This window comes from Procambarus clarkii, chromosome 1 (genome assembly GCF_040958095.1).
Source record: "Procambarus clarkii isolate CNS0578487 chromosome 1, FALCON_Pclarkii_2.0, whole genome shotgun sequence".
NCBI lineage: Eukaryota > Metazoa > Arthropoda > Malacostraca > Decapoda > Cambaridae > Procambarus > Procambarus clarkii.
Window position 1 is genome coordinate 41,640,510 of NC_091150.1, and position 26,862 is coordinate 41,667,371.

At 44.0% G+C, this 26,862-nt stretch overlaps 2 protein-coding genes across 3 annotated transcripts in view; both read right to left on the reverse strand.

Moving 5' to 3' along the window:
• mRpL28 (mitochondrial ribosomal protein L28) overlaps positions 1 to 26,862 on the reverse strand; it is a 188,531-nt gene that overhangs the window by 139,279 nt on the left and 22,390 nt on the right. The gene's annotated exons all lie outside the window — the stretch shown is intronic.
• Positions 1 to 26,862, reverse strand: part of LOC138350010 (uncharacterized) — a 60,659-nt gene that overhangs the window by 5,585 nt on the left and 28,212 nt on the right. For both annotated transcript variants that reach the window (XM_069300114.1, XM_069300155.1), the window contains exon 2: positions 8,165 to 8,466. In XM_069300114.1, coding sequence (XP_069156215.1) covers positions 8,165 to 8,464 — 300 coding nt within the window. In that variant the 5' untranslated portion in view covers positions 8,465 to 8,466. The remainder of the gene's footprint in view (positions 1 to 8,164; positions 8,467 to 26,862) is intronic.

Sequence of the window (26,862 nt, forward strand, 5' to 3'; positions counted from 1 at the left end):
TTTTGTGTAGATGAAAATCCTTTCCTCTCTCTAAGTATGTTAATGTATGGCATACTTTAGTGTGATAAGATATGATATGTCATACCTACTCGGTATGTATGATCTACTGCAGCAATACATCGTCGATTGTAGTTTAGAATATCTGTATTCTTATACACTACACCTTGTGTGTATTTTCTTCAGTGATCTGTATTCTTGTGTTATTCAATTAACTAAGTTGTCTCACTTATCAACTCTTATGTATTTATACACATATAATAGCTCTGAAACCACGTGATTCATGTTATATAATGTTTTCTGACACAACTAAGTGGGATACTTAGGTGTCAGACCACTAAATGACCCACTTAGCTGTGTCACTGGTTTAAGCCACTGGTCCTAATTGCTTGTTTCAGTGGAAACGCCAATACTCGTTCTTACCCCTTGAGTTGCTGGTGTACAGGTTTGTTGGTAGTGTACACCTGTGTTGCAGGTGTACAACATAATGCTCTTCAACAGAACATGGGACATAAGAACTACAATTATGAGCCCCGGTCCACATACTTGGGCCGCCTAGCTGAGCCCCGGTCCAGTATGGGTCCATCACGCCCTTGACGTAAAGAGATTGTCGATAGTGTAGGCCGTAGCTTGTGACACTATATTGACCCAAAGGGTAGTTTAGCTGCTAGTTACTCCACCGTAAACACTGCTTATTGGACGATATAACAACACCCCCCCCCTCCCCACCGTGCTGAACCTTGTTCTCTGGGGAGGGGGGACATGTTCTTGTTCAGCCTTGAACACTCTTGTTCATCATATATCCTTAATCAATAGCTTAATGAACAATGTGTTCATTGAAATGAACAATGTGTTCATTAAGGAGTTCAGGGAGACATGAGAGGGAGATGATTTTTTGGGGCCAAATGGTTGGATCAAGTTCTGGGGTCCCCAGACACACGCGCTATTGTCTGCTGAGGCCATAGGCGGCAGTTCGAGCCTACCGTACTGCCCCCAAACTCTCTAACTGCCACATCATGCTATTATGATATCCGGATGAAATGAGATTTTGAGAAAAAAATGTAATAATGTCATTATGAAGTAGAAACTTTGCTTAATTTTATTTAGGGTCTTGGAAGGTGTTAATCTGTGTGTATATGTATATATATATTATATATATATATATATATATATATATATATATATATATATATATATATATATATATATATATATATATATATATATGTATCACCTGGTGTGTTACGTGATACAGGTGGAGACACGGCCAAGGGACACACATACACACACACAACACACATACACACAACACACATACACACACACAGCATATATCAAGAGGATAACATCAGCGGCATATGCCAGGCTAGCCAACATAAGAACGGCATTCAGAAACTTGTGTAAAGAATCATTCAGAACTTTGTATACCACATATGTCAGGCCAATCCTGGAGTATGCAGCCCCAGCATGGAGTCCATATCTAGTCAAGGATAAGACTAAACTGGAAAAGGTTCAAAGGTTTGCCACCAGACAAGCACCCGAGCTGAGAGGTATGAGCTACGAGGAGAGACTACGGGAATTAAATCTCACTTCGCTGGAAGACAGAAGAGTTAGGGGGGACATGATCACCACATTCAAGATTCTGAAGGGAATTGATAGGGTAGATAAAGACAGTCTATTTAACACAAGGGGAACACGCACAAGGGGACACAGGTGGAAACTGAGTGCCCAAATGAGCCACAGAGATATTAGAAAGAACTTTTTTAGTGTCAGAGTGGTTGACAAATGGAATGCATTAGGAAGTGATGTGGTGGAGGCTGACTCCATACACAGTTTCAAGTGTAGATATGACAAAGCCCGATAGGCTCAGGAATCTGTACACCTGTTGATTGACGGTTGAGAGGCAGGACCAAAGAGCCAGAGCTCAACCCCCGCAAACACAACTAGGTGAGTACAACTAGGTGAGTACAACTAGGTGAGTACACAGGGGGGTGGGGGCCTGGTAGCCTGGTGGATAGCGCGCAGGATTCGTAATTCTGTGGCGCGGGTTCGATTCCCGCACGAGGCAGAAACAAATGGGCAAAGTTTCTTTCACCCTGAATGCCCCTGTTACCTAGCAGTAAATAGGTACCTGGGAGTTAGTCAGCTGTCACGGGCTGCTTCCTGGTGTGTGTGTGTGTGTGTGGTGTGGGGAAAAAAAAGTAGTTAGTAAACAGTTGATTGACAGTTGAGAGGCGGGCCGAAAGAGCAAAGCTCAACCCCCGCAAACACAACTAGGTGAATACACACACAAATAAACTTCACAAAGAAACACACCGCAAAAAAAAAACTAAAACCGAAATAAGACCACAATAGTCTGAAAGACCACCATGAATTGAGTGTCACCCCCAGAGTGCCGAACTCAGTCGCGTTTAACGACCGTATTCACAAACTCTCCTTACGTGTCGCGGGGCGCCATTAGAACGACAATACAGTCGTTCCCCGCGACGACTCCGCTAATCCCTGGCGTTAAGGGAGTGATCAAACTATCATACTGCGCCCCGCCATGGTGATTCGAGGAACTAATTGGAGCCAATGAAGGGGGGAATTGAAAGAACTGATTTAGCGAAATGAACGAGCCGATGGCGTGAATGAAGGAATGAATGAAGGAATGAATGAAGGAATGAATGAACTGATAGAGTTACGTTTCGGCTCGTAGGAATGAAGGAAATAACCAATGCTATGTACTCTTACAAACCCAATGTACTTTGACCAGACCACACACTTGAAGGTGAAGGGACGACGACGTTTCGGTCCGTCCTGGACCATTCTCAAGTCGACAATCGACTTGAGTATGTTGATCAGACCCCACACTAGGAGGTGAAGGGACGACGACGTTTCGGTCCGTCCTGGACCATTCTCAAGTCGACAATCGACTTGAGTATGTTGACCAGACCACACACTAGGAGGTGAAGGGACGACGACGTTTCGGTCCGTCCTGGACCATTCTCAAGTCGACAATCGACTTGAGTATGTTGATCAGACCCCACTCTAGGAGGTGAAGGGACGACGACGTTTCGGTCCGTCCTGGACCATTCTCAAGTCGACAATCGACTTGAGTATGTTGATCAGACCCCACTCTAGGAGGTGAAGGGACGACGACGTTTCGGTCCGTCCTGGACCATTCTCAAGTCGACAATCGACTTGAGTATGTTGATCAGACCCCACTCTAGGAGGTGAAGGGACGACGACGTTTCGGTCCGTCCTGGACCATTCTCAAGTCGATTGACTTGATTGTGACTCATCGCCTGCCAATGTACTTTCTCGTAAATAAATGTATAAAATGAATGAACTGATGAAAAAATAAGTGAACTGATGGAATGACCAGATAGAACAAAAAGAAGGAAGTGACGTCATCTGTCGGCAGTTTCAGTGACAGATCAACTCTATCTTCACACCGTGGTCGTACAAGCTGTTGCTATCTGCAAAGCGCATACGATTATGTTTTCACGTGATGTAATAATAGGTTAGGTTAGGTAAGATGACTAGGTTAGACTAGGTTAAGTTAGAGCAAGTGAAATGACCAAGTTAGGCTAAGTTAAAATAGGTGAAATGACCAAGTTAGGCTAAGTTAAAATAGGTGAAATGACCAAGTTAGGCTAAGTTAGAATAGGTGAAATGACTAAGTTAGGCTCAGTTAGAAGAGGTGAAATGACTAAGTTAGGCTAAGTTAGAGTAGGTGAAATGACCAAGTTAGGTGAGATACCTCCGTTAGAACAATTACAGTTGTACAAAGACCATTTAAGAGGCTGTTAAATCAGGTACAGAGTTAAGATATTGCTTCACTTTGTCCTATCTTATGAAGCGTTACTTAAGGTACTCTCTCACCGGTACACCAGTACACGATGCCTCACAGGTAACGGTAGACAACTAAACAACGGTACACGATGCCTCACATGTAACGGGAAACTATTAAACAACGGTACACGATGCCTGACAGGTAACGGTAGACTACTAAACAACGGTACACGATGCCTCACATGTAACGGGAAACTATTAAACAACGGTACACGATGGCTCACAGGTAACGGGAAACTATTAAACAACGGTACACGATGGCTCACAGGTAACGGTAGACTACTAAAACAACGGCACCTGTTGGCACTACCACTTAAGTCTCTTGAGCTGCACTTTTGGCCCCCGGGCAGTGTGACCACATCACTCTCACCAGACACTAATGGTTCCCGCGTGCCGCTGCTCATTACCACACAACGGTACTTTGGTGCTGCAGGTTGGCAACGGTGTCGGCGTCTGTCCCAGAGGGGCTCTGCTGGGTGTTGTCTTCGTTAGCATTCGGGTTGCAGGGAGCGGGCCGAGTACAGGGAGCGGGCCGAGTACAGGGAGCGGGCCGGGGGTACAGGGAGCGGCCCGGGTTACAGGGAGCGGGGCCGGATACAGAGAGTGAATCCACACACAGTTTCAAATGTAGATATGATTGAGCCCAGTAGGCTCAGGAACCTGTACACCTGTTGATTGACAGTCGAGAGGCGGGACCGAAGAGCCAGAGCTCAACCCCTGCACAAGCACAACTAGCTGAATACAACTACGTCAGGACGTGACAAATCATGTCACCCACGTTCATATATTTTTTTTGAGTGGAGGAGCGAATATGAATGTCAACACTTGTGACTCCCTCAACCATCCTATCCCTTCGCTCCTCCCTATCCACAACTCCCAGTACCTATCCTTCCCCAAATCCATCCTACTCCTCTCCACACACTTCTCCTCCATCCCATTCGTCATCCTCCACAACCCTTAGCTCCGTGGAGGCCTCCATACCACTGTTAAAATGCTGGCTGACCCTATTATGCTAATGAAGTCAGTCCAAATAAATAGGGGAAGGTAAGAGGGGGGGAGGAGAAAGAGGGGGAGGAGAAAGAGGGGGAGGAGGAAGAGGGGAGGAGAAAGAGGGGGAGGAGAAAGAGGGAAAGGAGGAGGAGGAGACATGTGAGGGTAAACAGACATGACTAATGTTCATTACTTATGTTTATCGTTTGAATGTTTGCGATTAGCCCCAAACATTCTTAAACATGTGACCACTTTCTCCCAAGACCTTTAAACAACAGACCACTTTCTCCCAAGACCTTTAAACAACAGACCACTTTCTCCCAAGACCTTTAAACCACAGACCACTTTCTCCCAAGACCTTTAAACAACAGACCACTTTCTCCCAAGACCTTTAAACAACAGACCACTTTCTCCCAAGACCTTTAAACCACAGACCACTTTCTCCCAAGACCTTTAAACAACAGACCACTTTCTCCCAAGACCTTTAAACAACAGACCACTTTCTCCCAAGACCTTTAAACAACAGACCACTTTCTCCCAAGACCTTTAAACAACAGACCACTTTCTCCCAAGACCTTTAAACAACAGACCACTTTCTCGCAAGACCTTTAAACACGTGGTCACTTTAAAGACCTAGAAAGAGCGGACCACCTTCACAACCAGCCACAATGCACAGTGTACAGTGTACAATGCACAATAAGACTACCCCACAATAGACAGTATACCTGTAGACTATGTTGTCAGCAGCTCCTTACAAAATACACAACAAACCTAACCTTAAACCCCCCCCATCGTCCGAAACCCCCCTTAAACCTTAAACCCCCCATCGCTGTGATGTCAGTCTTGTTGAATCACTAGATTTCGTGACGGGCGTTCGTTAGGTAACTTGTATGATCTGCGCTTTAGGATTATTGACCTAGCTGGTGTATGCACCCTGGCCTTTGTATTTATGTATTATTTATATACACGTTTACTGCTTTTGTATCATTTATTCGGCAATTTCGTGCTCAATTTTCGACTCACAGATGGAGGAAATTATATACCAAACAGATTATAGTAAATTAATGATTTTTTTATTTAAATGTGTAGCTTTTCAATTGTCTATGAATATATTTAATGTGATAACTCCCTCCTGCTAATATTTCTTGTGTGATATTTCTCACTGTTAATATCTCTTGTGTAATATTTCTCACTGAAAAAGAGAGAGAGAGAGAGAGAGAGAGAGAGAGAGAGAGAGAGAGAGAGAGAGAGAGAGAGAGAGAGAGAGAGAGAGAGAGAGAGAGAGAGAGAGAGAGAAGGAGAGAGAAGGAGAGAGAGAGAGAGAGAGAGAGAGAGAGAGAGAGAGAGAGAGAGAGAGAGAGAGAGAGAGAGAGAGAGAGAGAGAGAGAGAGAAGGAGAGAGAAGGAGAGAGAGAGAGAGAGAGAGAGAGAGAGAGAGAGAGAGAGAGAGAGAGAGAGAGAGAGAGAGAGAGAGAGAGAGAGAGAGAGAGAGAGAAGGAGAGAGAGAAGGAGAGGAGAGAGAGAGAGAGAGAGAGAGAGAGAGAGAGAGAGAGAGAGAGAGAGAGAGAGAGAGAGAGAGAGAGAGAGAGAGAGAGAGAGAGAGAGAGAGAGAGAGAAAGAGAGAGAGAGAGAAAGAGAGAGAGAGAATATCAGCCTACAGTGTTCAATAATGAAACCGAATTTTACATCAGATAGAAGACACTGAAAGAGCCACAGTGAAAAGCCACCAAGGTATCGTCTTAGGGGCCAAGTGGGGCCTCGACTTCCATTCTCGGGGTAACTTTACCATTCCTCGGGAGGTATTTCAGCATCCAGCATCCTCTTCTTAGCCTCCTGGCATCCTTTCATCTCCCATGATGCTGCCTTAGGAGGGAATTTGTTTCTTAAACCCTGGCCGGATGCAAAAGTTGAAGCCTCGAACGATTTCTGAAGGCAATAATATTTGAGTGCTGTTTTCTTGCTTCCTTTGCTTTAAGATGGACGTGTGTCCACCAAATGATGTCACTGAGAAGGACGGTGACAGTACCGTGACACGTGACGACAATGATGGGTGATATTCTCCAACGGTGGGACGTCACAACTTCACCCACTTAGTGATGTCACAACTTCACCCACTTAGTGATGTCACAACTTCACCCACTTAGTGATGTCACAACTTCACCCACTTAGTGATGTCACAACTTCTCCCACTGAGTGATGTCACAACTTCTCCCACTGAGTTACAACATAACTTCCCCCACTGAGTGATGATATAACATCTCTCACTGGTTTTGGGATCCACTACCTCTCATACGATGAGTAAGGTTTCCACTACCACTCACATGATGAGTAGGGCTTCCACTACCGTAACTCATACGATGAGTAAGGCTTCCACTACCACTCACATGATGAGTAAGGCTTCCACTACCACTCACATGATGAGTAAGGCTTCCACTACCACTCACATGATGAGTAAGGCTTCCACTACCACTCACATGATGAGTAAGGCTTCCACTACCACTCACATGATGAGTAAGGCTTCCACTACCCCTCACACGATGACTATGAGATATACAGTAAGCTATGACCCTTTTTTCCGGATTATTTACCACTGAAATGATGAAAATGAGTTAGTTGATACAATATTATAATTTAGACTCTCGCCTGGTCGACATAAAGAGACTTAAGCGCCTACTTGGTCGAAGGCAGAGCTTGATTCATCTACTTGGTCGAAGATAAAGTTTCGAGCACCTACCTGCTCAACATGACAGAGCTTAAAGTACCTACCTGGTGAAACTGTCACAACTTAAATCATTCCTATCAAAGTCAAAGGGTAAGGCTTTATAGGCACCTACCTGGTCGGGTTGATAAAGTCTAAATTACCCAGTCATAACAACAAAGGCTTAAGGCACCTACCTGGTCGAAATGACAAGGTTTAAAGTATGCAGTCATATCGTCAAAGCTTCAGACACCTACGAGATCAAAACGACAACGTTTTAAGTATCCAGACATAACTGGCAGCGCCTGGACAAAATGCCAAAAGGCACCTACTTGGACAAAATGCCAAAAGGCACCTACTTGGACAAAATGTCAAAAGGCACCTACTTGGACAAAATGCCAAAAGGCACCTACTTGGACAAAATGCCAAAAGGCACCTACTTGGACAAAATGCCAAAAGGCACCTACTTGGACAAAATGTCAAAAGGCACCTACTTGGACAAAATGCCAAAAGGCACCTACTTGGACAAAATGCCAAAAGGCACCTACTTGGACAAAATGCCAAAAGGCACATATTTGGACCAAATGACAACGCTTAAAGTACCTCCAGTCGTACCGACAAAAGCTTTACGACCACCCATTACCTGGTCAAAAGAGTAGAACTCCGGCTCTCTTTTGGGCAGGAGCGTGTTGTACTCGTAGAGCTGAGAGTAGTCCAGGTCGTCGGCGTCGTCGGGGTCGTCGAGGTAGTCGTCGTGGGAGGTGGTGTCGGCGAGGGCTTGCTGCTGCTGCTGCTGCTGCTGCTGGGCATGGTAGCGCCGGGCACTTCGAAGTCGCTCGCCATACCCAGGGTACGGTTGGACCCGTGCCACTAACACTAGCGACACGGCCACCACCAGGAACCATGTAAAGGACCCGCTACCCTGCTGGACTCGGGACACCATACCTGTGACGGGAGGAGAGACAGACAGACAGACACAGGTGTGAGATGTGTGTATGACAAGGAGAGAGACGGGCAGGAAAGGACGGTAAAATATATGCCTGTCTCATTGTCACGTTACTCAATTATAATATAACCTTAGACTGTACAAATATATTTCGGTATAGAGATGTAAGTTTTCCTATATTTTGTTGACACTTATCCAGCCTTTTAGTCTGACATCGAAACCCCGAGAACCAAGATATATCGATTTAGGTCAAATAAACCGCGCCACGAACCGATAGCGATAAAATAGGCCATTCCACGGACCGATAGCGATAAAATAGGCCATTCCACGGACCGATAGCGATAAAATAGGCCATTCCACGGACCGAAAGCGATAAAATAGGCCATTCCACGGACCGATAGCGATAAAATAGTCCATTCCGCGGACCAATAGCGATAAAATAGTCCATTCCACGGACCGATAGCGATAAAATAGTCCATTCCACGGACCGACACCGATAAAATAAGGCAGTCCACAGATCGACCTATCCGAAAGTCTCGTATTTGAATAGCGTTTCCGTTATAGGGGACAGGAAGCCTGCATGAAGGGCGCTTCCCCCCCTCCCCATAAGTGGGGGGAAAATACTGACCTTCCCCCAAGATGCCACCCTCAACAGTTGACTAACTCCGGGGAGTGGTGGGGTGGGGAGAGGTACCTAGTCTACCGTTTAGGTGAATAGAGGCATGAGGTGAAAGGAAACATGCTCAACTATTTCTGTCCCGCCCGGGGGGAAGATATCGAGCCCCCGGAATGCTGGATTTTGAGTCGATGACGTAGGCCACTGTGCTACGAGTGTTGGGGGAGGGGGGGGGGCGTGTAAAGCAGCCCCCCGTCATCCTCTCGAGCGTAACGTAGACCACTGTGCTAATTGGTGGTGGTTAACGAAGACCACTGTGCTAATTGGTGATGTGTGGTTAGGAGCTAATGGGTGTATATAAAAAGATGGGGGGGGGGGGATTGAGGGAGAATAAAGAGGGAGATGGGGAAGAGGGAGGAGGGGGGGGGGGAAGGTGGAGTTGAGGAGGAGGCGGCAAAACAAAAGAGGATCAAGGTGTTTCAAGCGCACTCTGTTGGTCACTACGAGAACAATGCCACCTACGCTCTCCAAACCCATTATATAACGACCTTTAAGAAGGGAAGTAGCAGGCCAGTTTGTACCATTGTTTGTCGTGTTATTGAGCCACAGACGTCTACAGGTATATATATATATATATATATATATATATATATATATATATATATATATATATATATATATATATATATATATATATATATATATATATATATATATATATGACAATGTCAGACCACGGAGGAAAATGAAACAGGAATTTCCTTAAGTACTTTCGTATATTAAATACATCTTCAGAAGGAAGATGATTGATTCCTTCTGAAGATGTATTTAATATACGAAAGTACTTAAGGAAATTCCTGTTTCATTTTCCTCCGTGGTCTGACATTGTCACATTCTTAATCACGTGTTTATTTTCGTGATATACACACACACACACACACATATATATATATATATATATATATATATATATATATATATATATATATATATATATATATATATATATATATACGCTAAGCCCTGGAAACACTTCAAGGTAACTTCAAGGTATAATACCAAATGTTTGAAGCTTAGCAAGTAGTCCAGAATATTAAGCCCGATCAAAGGCTCGTTTCCAAACTCCAGCGTAACAACACAGGTAATTTTTGGAATTATCCAGTGACAGAGGCCATTTAGTGAAGAGGTTAAACAAGAGGTTAACAACCGAACGACCTTTTCTAAAACCAAATTGACGACCACCTAACAATCGATGGTGGTAACACACAAAAAAGAGGCTGTGTTTTGGTGACAAATGTCTCAAAAATGTTTCCAGTAATTCAAAACAGTGACGCTGGTCTGTAGTTACAGACTTCTAAACGACTCTACCCAACCCGTCCTCTTAAAAATAACGTCACTTTTGGCTCGTATGCGTCACTACGGCCAAATTTGGACGAAATCTGAAATGAAATCGACTCACAAAAGTGACGTACTATTCCGTTTTCTGTTTGAGTCGTCCGGCTTACTCGGCAAGCTTAGAAGAGGAAACTTTCCATTAACATTTTTTATAACGTTTTGTAACTTTATGAGAATTTCCTGCCCACCTAACCTATCAGAGGACCGTTAACTTACTGTCACTGAAAAAAAATCTCAAATTTATTTTCATTTTTTTTTTCATTTTCAAATTACGTCCATATTCGGCCATACGGGCAAACGGCCAAAAGCGACGTTCTTTTTAAGAGGACAGGTTGTCAAGAGAAGAATGACTGTTGAATGTAGATAATGGGGTTAGGGATGAGGATAAGAAGGGGGGGGGTGAGAGGGGGGGGGGAGGAGATAACGCAACTGTAAATTCAAATAGAAGTCTATTTGGAGTAGATGGGTTTAGAAACTAGGCTGTGGTGAGGAACATTGTTCATATATATAGGTGCAAGAGCCAGAGGCGTCCACTTACACACCTTGTGATCTGAATAGTCTCTAGCCACACTAGGGCCCTCCCTCCCTCCCTCCCTCACTATCCCTCACTCTCTTCCTCCTTCCCTCCCTCACTATCCCTCCCTCTCTCTCTCCCTCCCTCCCTCCTTCCCTCCCTCACTATCCCTCTCTCTCTCTCTCCCTCCCTCCCTCCCTCCCTCCCTTACTATCCCTCTCTCTCTCTCTCTCCCTCCCTCCCTCCCTCCCTCCCTCACTATCCCTCTCTCTCTCTCTCTCTCTCCCTCCCTCCCTCCTTCCCTCCCTCACTATCCCTCTCTCTCTCTCCCTCTCTCTCTCTCCCTCCCTCCCTCCCTCCCTCCCTCCCTCCCTCCCTCCCTCCCTCCCTCCCTCCCTCCCTCCCTCCCTCCCTCCCTCCCTCCCTCACTATCCCTCTCTCTCTCTCTCTCTCTCTCTCTCTCTCTCTCTCTCTCTCCCTCCCTCCCTCACTATCCCTACCTACCTTTCTTCCTCCCTCCCTCACTATCCCTCCCTCTCTTCCTCCCTCCCTCACTATCCCTCCCTCTCTTCCTCCCTCCCTCCCTCTCATCCTCCCTCCCTCCCTCACTATCCCTACCTCCCTTTCTCCCTCCCTCCCTCCCTCCCTCACTATCCCTACCTCCCTTCCTCCCTCCCTCTCTCACTCCCTCACTATCCCTCCCTCCATGCCGCTTATTTGCCTGTAATATTGAGAGGTAGTTATAATGTCGAGTCGTATGTTAGAGTTGACGAGCGCGTTACTCAAGCTTTTAGGACGCACGCACACTCACTCACGCACACACACTCACGCACACACACTCACGCACACACACTCACGCACACACACTCACTTCCGAGTGGACAGCGCTCGTGGATCGTAATCCTAAGAGCCCCGGGTTCGATTCCCAGCTGAGGCAGAAACAAAACTGGCAGAGTTTCTTTCGCCTGATACATCTGTTCGCCTAGCAGTAAGAAGGTACCTGGTAGTTAGACAGCTGCTACGGACTGCTTCCTGGGGATGTGTGTGTGTGTATCACAAATCAATATATGTAGTAGATATGATATAGGAAAAATAGGTCAGAAGTCAGTACTTTAGGCACTCCGGGTACAAAGGACTCAAGCTTTACAACCGACGGTTACAAAGCCGGAGTCCAAGAGCTAGCAAGTAGCTCGATCCTGCAGGGCCCCAATTAGTAAATTGCAAACAGGAACACCAAATACACACGTACACAAACATACTCAATTGATTTAAATGTCGGTCATTACGGTGAGTGGCAGAACTCTAGGGAAGTGTGTCAGGAAACACTAGAGTGAATGAAACAGTGGCAGTAGTGGCCGTAGAGTGATGAATAGAGGGAGGAGAAAGAGGAGTATCTTATTCACTCTCGTGTTCTTGAAGATATCCTCACATTGCCCTCAAATTTTGCCAGTGCAGACTACTGAACATATGGCCCTATATATGACCAACCATCCAGCGAGATGGGGACTTTTAGTATCACTGCTGCCTTATTCACTCTTGTGTTGATGATGATATCCTCATAATGCACCCAGAGTCTGTCAGTGCAGACTGCCCATCACATGCCTCTGTATGACTAACCATCCTGTGTGATGGGGATTTTTTTAGCACCACATAGCTAGCTTTTTGACACACTGTTCTCCCCTTCATATAGTCTAGGGCAGCTGCACAAATGCAGATGTACCTAATATATTAATAAAAAAGAGAGGAGTATCTCCGCACTGTGAATGGCGTGGCAGTTGTAACTTGTCAGCGAATTCAGGTGTGATAGTTTCATTTAGCTGTGAATAGAGAATAGTAGTAGTAATAGTAATAGTTGTGGCTGATGGAACGAAGCTTTTGACTTAGAAAGTCCCAATAGACGAGTGGATACAAAAAAATATCCAAAAGCCCCAAAAAACACCTTTTTGTATTTGTTTTGAGCATCGTTGTTTACAAACAAATTCTCTCTCTCTCCACACACAACTCACAAGAGGCGCCACACGTGGATACAACACCATATGAAGATCAGGAGAGACTCACAAGCGCCGCCACGACTCACAACACCTCGGTGATGAGAACCACAGAACCGCCGATGAAGTCTGTAACAACGGAGTTCATAATGCAGTTGCTTACTGGGAGCCTATTAGGCCAACTACGGGCTCACCATAGCCCGTGCTACTTGGATCTTTTAGTTCCAGGTAGCGAATCTTTAACAACAACAACATATTAGGCCATAAATAAGCTTTAGAGAGAGAGAGAGAGAGAGAGAGAGAGAGAGAGAGAGAGAGAGAGAGAGAGAGAGAGAGAGAGAGAGAGAGAGAGAGAGAGAGAGAGAGAGAGAGAGAAAGAGAGAAAGAAAGAGAGAGAGAGAGAGAGAGAGAGAGAGAGAGAGAGAGAGAGAGAGAGAGAGAGAGAGAGAGAGAGAGAGAGAGAGAGAGAGAGAGAGAGAGAGAGAGAGAGAGAGAGAGAGAGAGAGAGAGAGAGAGAGAGAGAGAGAGAGAGAGAGAGAGAGAGAGAGAGAGAGAGAGAGAGAGAGAGAGAGAGAGAGAGAGAGTGAGTCTTGGACACCAGATTCTTGGAGCCAAAATTAGCCCCAGGGAGCGGCCCGACACCACCTGACACGGCAGGTGTATTTAATTACCAATCTGCTATAATCTGCTATAATACGCTATGATTAAAGGACATCTACCCACTGGGTTATTCATCGCACGCCATCTATAACCCAGGTGTGAAAATGCTTGCTGTTGTGTGCTTACCTGTTAGTGCGTGCTTAACTGTGTCTGAGAAGGGGGGTTGGGATATAGCTTCAGGTCCCCGCCTTTCACCTGCTTGTGCACCCGATGTTTTTTACACTCCCCGACGTTCTGAGGCATTGAGAGTTGAAGTAGAGAGCAGATAATATGAGGTAAGATCGGTGAGTATGAGAATACAATACATGGAAGGTGTATGAGGATAGGATAGGATAGGATAGGATAGGAGTACCGAGGGAACGAGCGTTGCACAACCTAACCTACCCTAACCTAACCCTCACCCCCCCAATCCTGACCTGACCTAACCTTGCCTCTCCTAACCTACCGAAATAAAATATTGTGTGTGACCTCCCCTATGACGGTAAAGGTATTAGGTTCAGGCCATTACGGATCGAGGAGGCGCCGCTACTTGGCCTCAGGCGACCTTTATTTGTTCATCTTTGAGGAATAGTGAACGTGTCAGAGTGCGCGCGGCCGGCAATGAATGCAAACTTCATTTTGGAATCATATTACATCACTTTTAGCATATCGCGGTTCAGTGGTTTAAGGCGAGTGCTTCGGAGTACCCAGGTTGAGTGTTCGAATCTCCCTCATGGTTACAATTGATTTTTTTTCCCCAATACAACAACTAATAATAATGGAATCGTTTTTTTTCATAGCAATATGAAAAAAAACGTTTTTTTCATAGCAGTCATCACACATACTAAAGAGGTTCAAGTGTATCGTTAAATCCAGCATCACACGCATTGTAAACAACGTTTTTGTGCTGCTATTGTGTATTGGTAACGTTAAAAAAACGTTAAAAACGTTTGTGGTTAAATTGTGTATTTGCTGGGGACGTTTGCTGACCTCCACATGGGACTCTTGTTCACAACATCCACTATCATCAAGAGTAACATGAAGAAGATGCGAAAGAATCGATCAACTTTTGCCCGTCTTCATTTCTCAGAGTTAAAGGTGATAAATATGAAATGGCGTTGAAGATATTATTAGACAAGAGCGACGTCAACTGCTGACGTCTACAAGGACTCGGGCGCTTAAAGTCCGCTTTCATCATTCTTCACAGAGTACGAACTCAATTACGTTTTCTTTCAGGTTGAACTGAAATATTATGACGAAAAAAAATATCGAGTAATGCGATTAGAGAAGTCTTTAGAAGAAGAGAAGACGAAAGCAAGGTGAAGAAGCAAGGGGCAAATAGTCGAGCTAAGCTTGGACCAGGCTGGGGCCAGACTCAGGCATGATTAAAGACACGGTCAGACCATGATTAGGTTAGGCTAGGCACACTAGGTTCAACAGAAATCTGTCTGGTTCAGGCCAGGCTTTGGGGCCCAGGCTTTGGGGCCAGGCTCGGGGACCAGGCTCAGGGCCAGGCTCGGGGGCCAGGTTCAGGGCCAGGATCGGGGCCAGGCTCCGACAAAGTCGATTCATAAAAGATTATATTTAATGTTGTTGCTATAATTGGGACTGTTGTAGGTTAGGTTAGGTTCCTGGGAAAACATGTGTATGTGTGTGTATTCACCTAATTGTATTAACCTAGTTGTGCTTGTGGGCGTTGAGCTCTGGTTCTTTCGGCTCGCCTCACAACTGTCAATCAATCAATCAGTAGTTTTTTCTTCACACACACACACACACACACACACACACACACACACACACACACACACACACACACACACACACACACACACACACACACACACATACACACTCACACCCAGGAAGCAGCCCGTAACAGCTATCTAACTCCCAGGTACCTATTTATTGCTAGGTAACAGGAACATCAGGGTGAAAGAAACTAGCCTCATTTATTTTCCACCGTCGTCGGGATCAAACCCGGACCCTAGGACTACGAGTCCCAAGCGCTGTTCACTCAGCCACAGGGACCCCTTGCCTGTGTATGTGTCCACACCTAGTTGTGCTCACCTAGTTGTGCTTGCGGGGGTTGAGCTCTGGCTCATCGATACCAGTATCATTCTCGTAAATTATTTCCGCAACTCTTCTTGTACTAATGTATTCGTTCGCCGCCCCCGGGTCTTAAGTCGCTCCACTTAGACACCAGGGGGCAGATTCACGAAAGCACTTACGCAAGCACTTACGAACGTGTACATCTTTCCTCAATCTTTGACGGCTTTGGTTACATTTATTAAACAGTTTACAAGCATGAAAATTTCCCATTCAACTGTTGTTATTGTTATAAACAGCCTCCTGGTGCTTCGGAGCTCATTAACTGTTTAATAATTGTAAACAAAGCCGGCAAAGATTGAGAAAAGATGTACAGCTTCGTAAGTGCTTGCGTAAGTGCTTTCGTGAATCTGACCCCAGCAACCTTCGTGAGAATAATTTGTCAAGAAAGGGTAATATACGGACGATGAGGCTAGAGTGAGGGAAGAGTGAGGGAAGAGTGAAGGAAGAGTGAGGGAAGAGTGAGGGAAGAGTGTGGGAAGAGTGTGGGAAGAGTGAGGCAAGAGTGAGGCAAGAGTGAGGGAAGAGTGAGGGAAGAGTGAGGGAAGAGTGAGGGAAGAGTGAGGGGAGGTGAGGCGCGATATAGTCTACAAGAATAGAGACTTCTCACCCACTTAAGATCACGCAAAGGAAAATCACAAGATTAGATTATATCGTATTAGGCAAATGTTGGCGGTAAGAAGTGTTTGGGGCGAGTAATTTATGGGTGTAACAAGCGTGTGATCACGTGGTGGGAGGTCAGCTGGTCACGTGGTGGGAGGGTCAGCTGGTCACGTGGTGGGAGGGTCAGCTGGTCACGTGGTGGTAGGTCAGCTGGTCACGTGGTGGGAGGTCAGCTGGTCACGTGGTGGTAGGTCAGCTGGTCACGTGGTGGGAGGTCAGCTGGTCACGTGGTGGTAGGTCAGCTGGTCACGTGGTGGTAGGTCAGCTGGTCACGTGGTGGTAGGTCAGCTGGTCACGTGGTGGTAGGACAGCGGGTCACGTGGTGGTAGGTCAGCTGGTCACGTGGTGGTAGGACATCGGGTCACGTGGTGGGTCAGCTGGTCACGTGGTGGTAGGTCAGCTGGTCACGTGGTGGGAGGTCAGCTGGTCACGTGGTGGTAGGTCAGCTGGTCACGTGGTGGGAGGGTCAACTGGTCACGTGGTGGGAGGTCAGCTGGTTCCACATGAGGAGGTAACGGGGATCAACAGCCCCGCGGCCCGGTCTCCGACCAAGCCTCCCCCGTTGGTCGTCGTCTGGTCAAGCAGACTGTTGGATGCGTGTTACAACGACAGTCGCTAATTAAACGTCTTCCAATTGGGTAGTTCGTATGGTAGTGCCATCATTCTCACGGTGGAACTACCAATATATAGTGGTAGTTCGAACCGTGTTCGAACGAATATAGTTCGTTCGAATTATATTCATTTAAATTATAAATGCTGAATCTCAATAGGACAACCAAATGCATATTTCCAATTCGTTCATAATCTATAAAAAAAAGCATTAAGCTTGGCTGCGGATCTAAACATACATATATGACACATTTTGGGCCGCATATATGACACAGTTTGGGCCACACAAATGACACAGTTTGGGCCACATATATGACACAGTTTGGGCCACACAAATGACACAGTTTGGGCCACATATATGACACAGTTCGAGCCACTTTATTGACAAACACGCCACAAACCACCTGTTGCCACATGTGTCATACCAGGTGTGCTAGATCCACTCCTACACCTGTTATAACACCATAACACAACACCGGTATCATTCCACATCTTCCGTAACGGTATCATTCATTTATTTTTTTATCTACATTCATCTACTTTTGTCTACCTTTATCTACATTTATCATGTAGCGTCTCGCAACTCACAAGTGTATATATATATATATATATATATATATATATATATATATATATATATATATATATATATATATATATATATATATATATGCACATATATACACGTGTAAGATATACACATATGTACTTACATCGACCAAAAGGGCTATGGAAAATTTTATAGAAATATCAAAGGGGTTTGGGGGGTATGGAGGGGGGGGGGGAGGGTACGTTGCACAAGGCCTGTCTGTCTGTCACCCATCTGTCTATCTATCCATCTATGTGTCTATTTATCCATCTATTTATTCATATATCCATCTATTCATATACTTGGATTGCTATACACTCAAGTGTATATCATACATAGGCCTGCAAGTAGACATATATTTAAATAATTACACTCACTGGAGGTAGTGTGGCCCACGCCCACTGGAGGCAGTGTGGCCCACGCCCACTGGAGGCAGTGTGGCCCACGCCCACTGGAGGTAGTGTGGCCCACGCCCACTGGAGGTAGTGTGGCCCACGCCCACTGGAGACAGTGTAGCCCCACGAACAATGCCCCCCCCCCCCCATATGACATCTCGTGACCGGAAAGAGACCCATAAACAGATAAGATATTTCCGTCTAGTTAATAACTCTTCCAGAAATAACCCCTATTTACGAGTGATCTTACTCTCCTGCTGTGTCACTGGACGTCGCCCAAAATATCGCCAAGGGCCGCGTCGCGTGGGACCGCCTCGATCCCACACCCTTCCCCGGCGGCGGCTCCGGAATATATTGTGAAGGTTGCGTGGCGAAGGGCTGTTTGGCGGGGCCCTTCCCGACGTCCGGCGGGGGTGACCGAGAATACTTATTGACAGATGCTCCCGGCGACCTCTTTGATCACTAGCGGGGCTCCACTGCCTTGGAGGAGGAGGAATAGAAAGAGGAGATGGAGAGCAGTCTCAGTAGGGAACCGGAAAATGACAGCTTCTTGTCGGGATTGACGAATCGCGGCCGACTCTGGTGGTGTTTTTTTGAGGGATAGGCTAGTGGGGTGTAGGGAGGGAGAGAGACAGAGAGAGACAGACAGACAAAACAGATAACAAAGCCTTCGTCCCCAGGGGCACCAAGAGAGGGCCCCACACCACCAACCAGTCGCCATCAGCACCTTCAGAGCTACAAAAGTGCCTGCGTCTGCACCATTTCTGGCCCGTCTCCTACCACCACATACCCGTTGTTCTACTGGCCCCCTCCTACCACCACATACCCGTTGTTCTACTGGCCCCTCATACCACCACATACCCGTTGTTCTACTGGTCCCTCCTACCACCACATACCCGTTGTTCTACTGGCCCCTCATACCACCACATACCCGTTGTTCTACTGGTCCCTCCTACCACCACATACCCGTTGTTCTACTGGTCCCCTCCTACCACCACATACCCGTTGTTCTACTGGTCCCTCCTACCACCACATACCCGTTGTTCTACTGGCCCCTCATACCACCACATACCCGTTGTTCTACTGGCCCCTCATACCACCACATACCCGTTGTTCTACTGGTCCCTCCTACCACCACATACCCGTTGTTCTACTGGCCCCTCATACCACCACATACCCGTTGTTCTACTGGTCCCTCCTACCACCACATACCCGTTGTTCTACTGGTCCCCTCCTACCACCACATACCCGTTGTTCTACTGGCTCCTCATACCACCACATACCCGTTGCTCTACTGGCCCCCCCTCCTACCACCACATACCCGTTGTTCTACTGCCCCCCCCTCATACCACCACATACCCGTTGTTCTACTGCCCCCCCCTCATACCACCACATACCCGTTGTTCTACTGCCCCCCCTCATACCACCACATACCCGTTGTTCTACTGCCCCCCCCTCATACCACCACATACCCGTTGTTCTACTGCCCCCCCCCCTCATACCACCACATACCCGTTGCTCACCAACCCCCCCCCCCCTCTATATAGTCGTAACGGCTGGGCACTTTCCGCTGATAGTTCACTCCCTCATCGCCACTCCAAAAAATAGTTCTACACATTTTTGTGAATTTCTTGATTTGACCCATGACAATATTTCATATCCGGGAGACAGTTTCTGCTGGATTTACGTACATTTCCAACAAAATTAAATTTTTGTTGTTTGTGGAGAGGGGAAATTGCACGTTCTGGTGTTTAGAATGTAATAAGGACGTTTTTGAAGACTGCATAGCAAGTAAGTATCTATAAATAGCTAAGCCAAAATGAAAATTAACGTGGATTTGACTTACGTATACCCGGATTCACGTAAGAATTACGCAAGAACTTACGAACGTGCACACATTTCCTCAATCTTTGCCGGCTTTGGTTACATTTATTAAACTGTTTACAAGCATGATAACTTGCCAATCAACTGTTGTTATTGTTATAAACAGCCTCCTGGGGCTTCGGAGCTCATTAACTGTTTAATAATTGTAAACAAAGCCGCCAAAGATTGAGAAAAGATGTACAGGGGCCAGATTCACGAAAGCACTTACGAACGTGTACATCTTTCCTCAATATTTGACGGCTTTGGTTACATTTATTAAACTGTTTACAAGCATGAAAACTTGCCAATCAACTGTTGTTATTGTTATAAACAGCCTCCTGGTGCTTCGGAGCTCATTAACTGTTTAATCATAGTAAACAAAGCCGCCAAAGATTGAGAAAAGATGTACAGGTTCGTAAGTGCTTGGGTAACTGCTTCGTGAATCTGGCCCCTGGAAACTAAGAGGATAATAAATCTTCCATTCAGTATGTAACAAAATTTTTGTTCCCAAGTGTAAATAAATATTATTAGCATATTTTGGTAGCAGTCTTTCTTGTAAACATATGATGTTGAATATGACCGAAAAAAGTAAGATCAATAATTCTAACACGAATTTTTTTTCAACGTTTCTTTCTTTTTATTGCCACCGACAGTGAAGAAAACCATAAGAAACATTTAAAAAATTCGTGTTAGAATTATTAATCTTACTTTTTCCGTCATATTCAACACCATAAATATTATTATAAATGACGCGTTTATGAATAGTTAGGCCTAGGTAAGGTTAGGGAAGGTATTTAGGTTAGGTTAGGGAAGGTTAGGTAAGGTAAGGTTAGGGAAGGTTAGGTTAGGTTAGGTTAGGTTATGTAAGGTTAGGTTAGGTTAGGTAAGGTAAGGTTAGGGAAGGTTAGGTTAGGTTAGGTTAGGTTAGGTTAGGTTAGGTTAGGTTAGGTTAGGTTAGGTTAGGTTAGGGAAGGTATTTTGGTCACGTGTTCACAATATATACGCTGAATGGAAGGGAAAGGAACTATAAGGAGGAAGTGTCAAGCCATTACGACTATATAGCACTGAAAAGTCATCAGGCTAAGGATTTGGGATGGGACGAGGGGAAAAGAATGGTACCCAACCCCTTGGGACGGTCGGGGATTGAACGCCGACCTGCATGAAGCGAGACCGTCGCTCTACCCTCCACCTCCAAAGGGGTTGGGTACGCCAAAAGGAAACGAAACCAGTTTCTTGTCATAGTTTCGTACACGCTGTACAGAACCCAGGCTGTTGTTTTGATATATTACAACGAACACAATACATAGCTCTAACCTAACCTAACCTAACCTAACCTAACCTAACCTAACCTTCCATAGAAAACGAGGATATATATATGATCTGCTTCGTTTGATAGTACTTTGCAATTTGGACGTTGGAGACAATATACATACGAAATAAGATATACGAGTTGAGAAGGTGGGTTTAATAGTCTATACATACGTCAATTAGCAACTGTTGTAGGGTTTTTTAACGAGTTAAAAACGAGTTTTTAAACAAGGTTTTTTTTAACGAGTTTTAATGTTTATTAGGATTTTAATGTTTAATGAGTTTTAATAGAGTTACACCGCGTGAACCCCACAGGCTTTTTGTTTTGATTGGCTGAAACACACGCAAAACAATCGCGTTTTTAATGTAATATTTGAACGCCGAGGAGGCAAGTGTTGCCAAGGCAGTAAACACAACCCAACACGCCTTAAACAAGGGCAAACAATCCCCCCCTCCACCTCCCCCCCCTCCCCCCCCCCCCGCCCGTAACGATACTAAATGCAGTTTGTGTGTTGACTCTAAGCTGGCGCAACATTCTCCCAACAACTCGAAGTATTCACTTTCACCGGCCATTGTTAAGTTTCTTATGGCGTCTTTTGTTTTGTTTTGTTTGGGTAGGGAAAACAAATTATAATTACAACGTGAGGTATTATGTTATACACCAGAAATGAATTATATTATAATTATTATTATATAATTATATATTTTCTTCTCCGAGGCTATGGGTCCCTACACTTGCACCAGAAGTGGTATCCCTAATAATAATTATATATATATTTTATAATAATTAAATAATGTATAGCTAATAATTATTTATATTAAAAAACGGAGTATTAATACATGCAAATATTGCCAATAGCGACCTAACCTGATCAACAGAAAACGTGATTGTGTGTGTGTGTGTGTGTCACTACTTTTTATAGTACCCCATATTTTGTACGTTATGGCGTCAATATATGATATAGCAAAATATATATAGGCTTCAGCGCTATACCTTATACGTACCTCATGTTCAGCGTATTTATTACTTGGATGAAACAGTCTTCTACAATTAACGTGCGCTGTATAGTGAAATAATGGTCGGGGGAGTGTTTCAAGCGAAGGTTAGACACTTATGTGTCATAGGTTTGGGTGAGAATAAATAGGCTGTGTCTCTCGTATTGGCCAAAATGTCTTCTGCAGTGTCTTTTATGCTCATTGATTATATATATATATATATATATATATATATATATATATATATATATATATATATATATATATATATAAATATATATAGGGAAGTGAATGAGGGAGGGATGGAAGATATATATATATATATATATATATATATATATATATATATATATATATATATGACAATGTCAGACCACGAAGGAAAAATGAAACAGGAAATTTCCTTAAGTACTTTCGTATATTAAATACATCTTCAGAAGGTCATTTTACAGATCGAGTGATGGGTATAAATAGGCAGGAGAGAGTGGTGAAGTAAGGTGAGGTACAATACTTGGACAACGCAGAAGGCCCATTGGCCCATCAGATGCACCCAATTGGCCCATCCGATGTAGCCCAATGGCCCATCTGATATAGCAGACATACAAGCATAATACATAGGTAATTATAACATAAAGAGGTAAATATATACAATAAATTAGTGAGACAAATGTTTTTCAATGATTCTACTTAAATCGCCCTTTAGCTGATCTATTAGAAATGGATCTAAGTTATATAGACCACTGCTAATATTCAAATTACTTTCTTTGGTGATCTGTATCAAAGCGGATTCAATTATGTTTCTGTTATAGGTGCTTTTACAATTTGTTATTGAAGACGCACTCTCCCAATCAATTTGGTGAGCTTTTTCTGACAAATGCACAAACAAAGCATTAGATAATTGGCCATGTCTTACAGAGTATTTATGTTGCGATATTCTACATTTTAAATCTTTAGATGTTTGCCCGACATAGAACTTATTACATTCCTTACAAGGTATTTTATAAATGACGCAATTATCACTACGAGGGCTGTTCCTTACTAATAGCTTACCAACAGTGTTTTCGTAGCTAAACATTACATCTATATTAAAAGTTTCAAGGCCTTGACAATATTCTCAAACCCAGAGAAATATGGTAAACATAACACATTCAATTTAAGAATATTGATTCGATTGGTCTTAAGCTTTGTTACCCACTGAATTTTTTGGAAGTTTGTCGTAACAAAGCTCGTCGTACATATTATAATAATGTATGCAGTGAAAGGACTCGCCCAAAGAATGTGTTATGTTTACCATATTTCTCTGGGTTTGAGAATATTGTCAAGGCCTTGAAACTTTTTAATATAGATGTAATGTTTAGCTACGAAAACACTGTTGGTAAGCTATTAGTAAGGAACAGCCCTCGTAGTGATAATTGCGTCATTTATAAAATACCTTGTAAGGAATGTAATAAGTTCTATGTCGGGCAAACATCTAAAGATTTAAAATGTAGAATATCGCAACATAAATACTCTGTAAGACATGGCCAATTATCTAATGCTTTGTTTGTGCATTTGTCAGAAAAAGCTCACCAAATTGATTGGGAGAGTGCGTCTTCAATAACAAATTGTAAAAGCACCTATAACAGAAACATAATTGAATCCGCTTTGATACAGATCACCAAAGAAAGTAATTTGAATATTAGCAGTGGTCTATATAACTTAGATCCATTTCTAATAGATCAGCTAAAGGGCGATTTAAGTAGAATCATTGAAAAACATTTGTCTCACTAATTTATTGTATATATTTACCTCTTTATGTTATAATTACCTATGTATTATGCTTGTATGTCTGCTATATCAGATGGGCCATTGGGCTACATCGGATGGGCCAATTGGGTGCATCTGATGGGCCAATGGGCCTTCTGCGTTGTCCAAGTATTGTACCTCACCTTACTTCACCACTCTCTCCTGCCTATTTATACCCATCACTCGATCTGTAAAATGACCTTCTGAAGATGTATTTAATATACGAAAGTACTTAAGGAAATTTCCTGTTTCATTTTTCCTTCGTGGTCTGACATTGTCACATTCTTAATCACGTGTTTATTTTCGTGATATACACATATATATATATATATATATATATATATATATATATATATATATATATATATATATATATATATATATATATATATATATATATATATGTCTGAAAACTCACACCCCAGAAGTGTGAGTTTTCAGACGCATATAGTCCTGGGGACCATTCAGGCTTGTTCGCATATATATATATATATATATATATATATATATATATATATATATATATATATAGAGAGAGAGAGAGAGAGAGAGAGAGAGAGAGACAGAGAGAGAGAGAGAGGATAAAAGGGAGGGATGAAAGGGAAGATGAAGGCCAGGTGTCTTCCTGGTATGAGGTGAGGGGGGGCGGGGAAGGGGGAGGAGGGGGGGCGACGCCCCCCACTTTATCAGATGCTCGTATTACGATATTTTGACGCCCCCATTATGGTGATTGGGGTTTATTGTATGTGTCCTCACCTGGCTGCCCCTCACCTGACGTGATCCCCTCACCTCTCACTTCTCTCCCCTCACTCCTCACCCCTCAGTCCCTCACTTCTCACTCCTCATCCCCTCGCCCCTCTAGCCACTGCTTATCTACTGTAATGACTCTATTTCTCTTTCATATCTGCTTGTGAAATAATGTTTGGAGTTCACTTCTACAACTTGCTCATTTAACTCATTCCTCCCCCCTTCCCCTCCTCTTACACTATCTTGAGGTTATCTTGAGATGATTTCGGGGCTTTAGTGTCCCCGCGGCCCGGTCCTCAACCAGGCCTCCACCCCCAGGAAGCAGCCCGTGACAGCTGACTAACTCCCAGGTACCTATTTACTGCTAGGTAACAGGGGCATTAGGGTAAAAGAAACTCTGCCCATTGTTTCTCTCCGGCGCCCGGGATCGAACCCGGGACCACAGGATCACGCGTCCAGTGTTCTGTCCGCTCAGCCACCGGCTCCACTAAAAGAAAGTTTTCTCACAGCTCTTTCAATCAGCTGGTTCTTAAGCTGGTATCCGTTCCGAAACATCCATCAAAGTTTCCTGATATATATTTTCATATCCTGATTCATTGGTTACAACGTATAATGTAAACGGTAAAGTTCACCTGTCATAGAACGTAAGTGTTACCTGGTTCGCTAATTACACTAAAGATATTTCGTAGGCAAATTTAAGTTATAATTGTTATATAAAACGACATTATAGATCCTTAAATAAACTGCAGCATAGCTCATAAACTGTAGCTCAGTCGATTAAGGCAGTGTCTGGGATGCTCCCGGACGCAGGTTCGAATCCTCGTCACGGCCCTTGTGGATTTGTTCGTTTAAACTGCAGCATAGATCGCCAAACTACCTACAGCATAGCATCATAAACATTACAAGTGCAGTGCAGTATAGCTTCCTCTCTCCCCCCAAAATAAATATATATATATATATATATATATATATATATATATATATATATATATATATATATATATATATATATATATATATATATATATATATATATATATATATATATATATATATATATATATATATATAAAACCTTTAAATAAAACATTAAATCCTCAGCAACACTAACAAAGTAGAGGAGGATTAACTACTTAACATGAAAAACCCCGAAGAACGAAAGGTCGCTGGTGGAAGCCAAGTTCAAACGAAGGGCGAATCCAACCCGATTATAGCAGCCTTTAAGCAGGCAGACAAGAGGTGGTGGAATGCAAGCAGGTACAAAGAGTCCAATACCATCCATATTATATGTAAATTATATGTGAATTATATGTATCTAGAGCCCCTTGCATTTATGGGTTGCAGGAACAAATTATTTGAGCACAATCACAGGCAAACATTGCGTTGAAAAACGTGAACAATCATTCAGATAATGAACAATCATTCAGATAATGAACAATCATTCAGATAATGAGCAATCATTCAGATAATCTCCAGTGCAACTACCATGTCGTTTCAGCTTTAGTGTGATCACGCTTGCGTGAGGAAGCTTAAGGCGTCTCACTGAAAGTAGAGAACAACCATAATGAATTGAGCCCAGCCCAGGAGCTGAAGCACTGATCTGATGTAGGAGACCCGAGTGTCGACGGTGTCATGTGAGATGTGACTGGGAGACAGGTATCTGGGAGACAGGTACCTGGGAGACAGGTACCTGGGAGACAGGTACCTGGGAGACAGGTACCTGGGAGACAGGTACGTGGGAAACAGGTACCTGGGAGACAGGTACCTGGGAGACAGGTACGTGGGAAACAGGTACCTGGGTGTTGCAGATGAAGGCAAAAGATCCCACCACCACCTTCCTGGCGTGTAAATGCCAACTCAAACAGCTTTGCTGGCCAAGCTGGTGTAGCTACTTACAGCTGACGGGGCAGGAGCTGTTGCTACACAGTGGCTGCTCTCCTGTTGCTGTGGATGATGCCGTTGTGGCTGCTGTTACTGCTCCTGTTGCTGTGTTCTACTTTCTCTGCGTTGAGTGAGACTGTCCTTGTGCTCTGTCTCTCTCCACAGAGAAAGAGACAGAGGATATATATATATATATATATATATATATATATATATATATATATATATATATATATATATATATATATATCTACAGCTTCAGGGTTGTCAGGTCTTGTTCCCTTCCTCATAGTCCAACCCT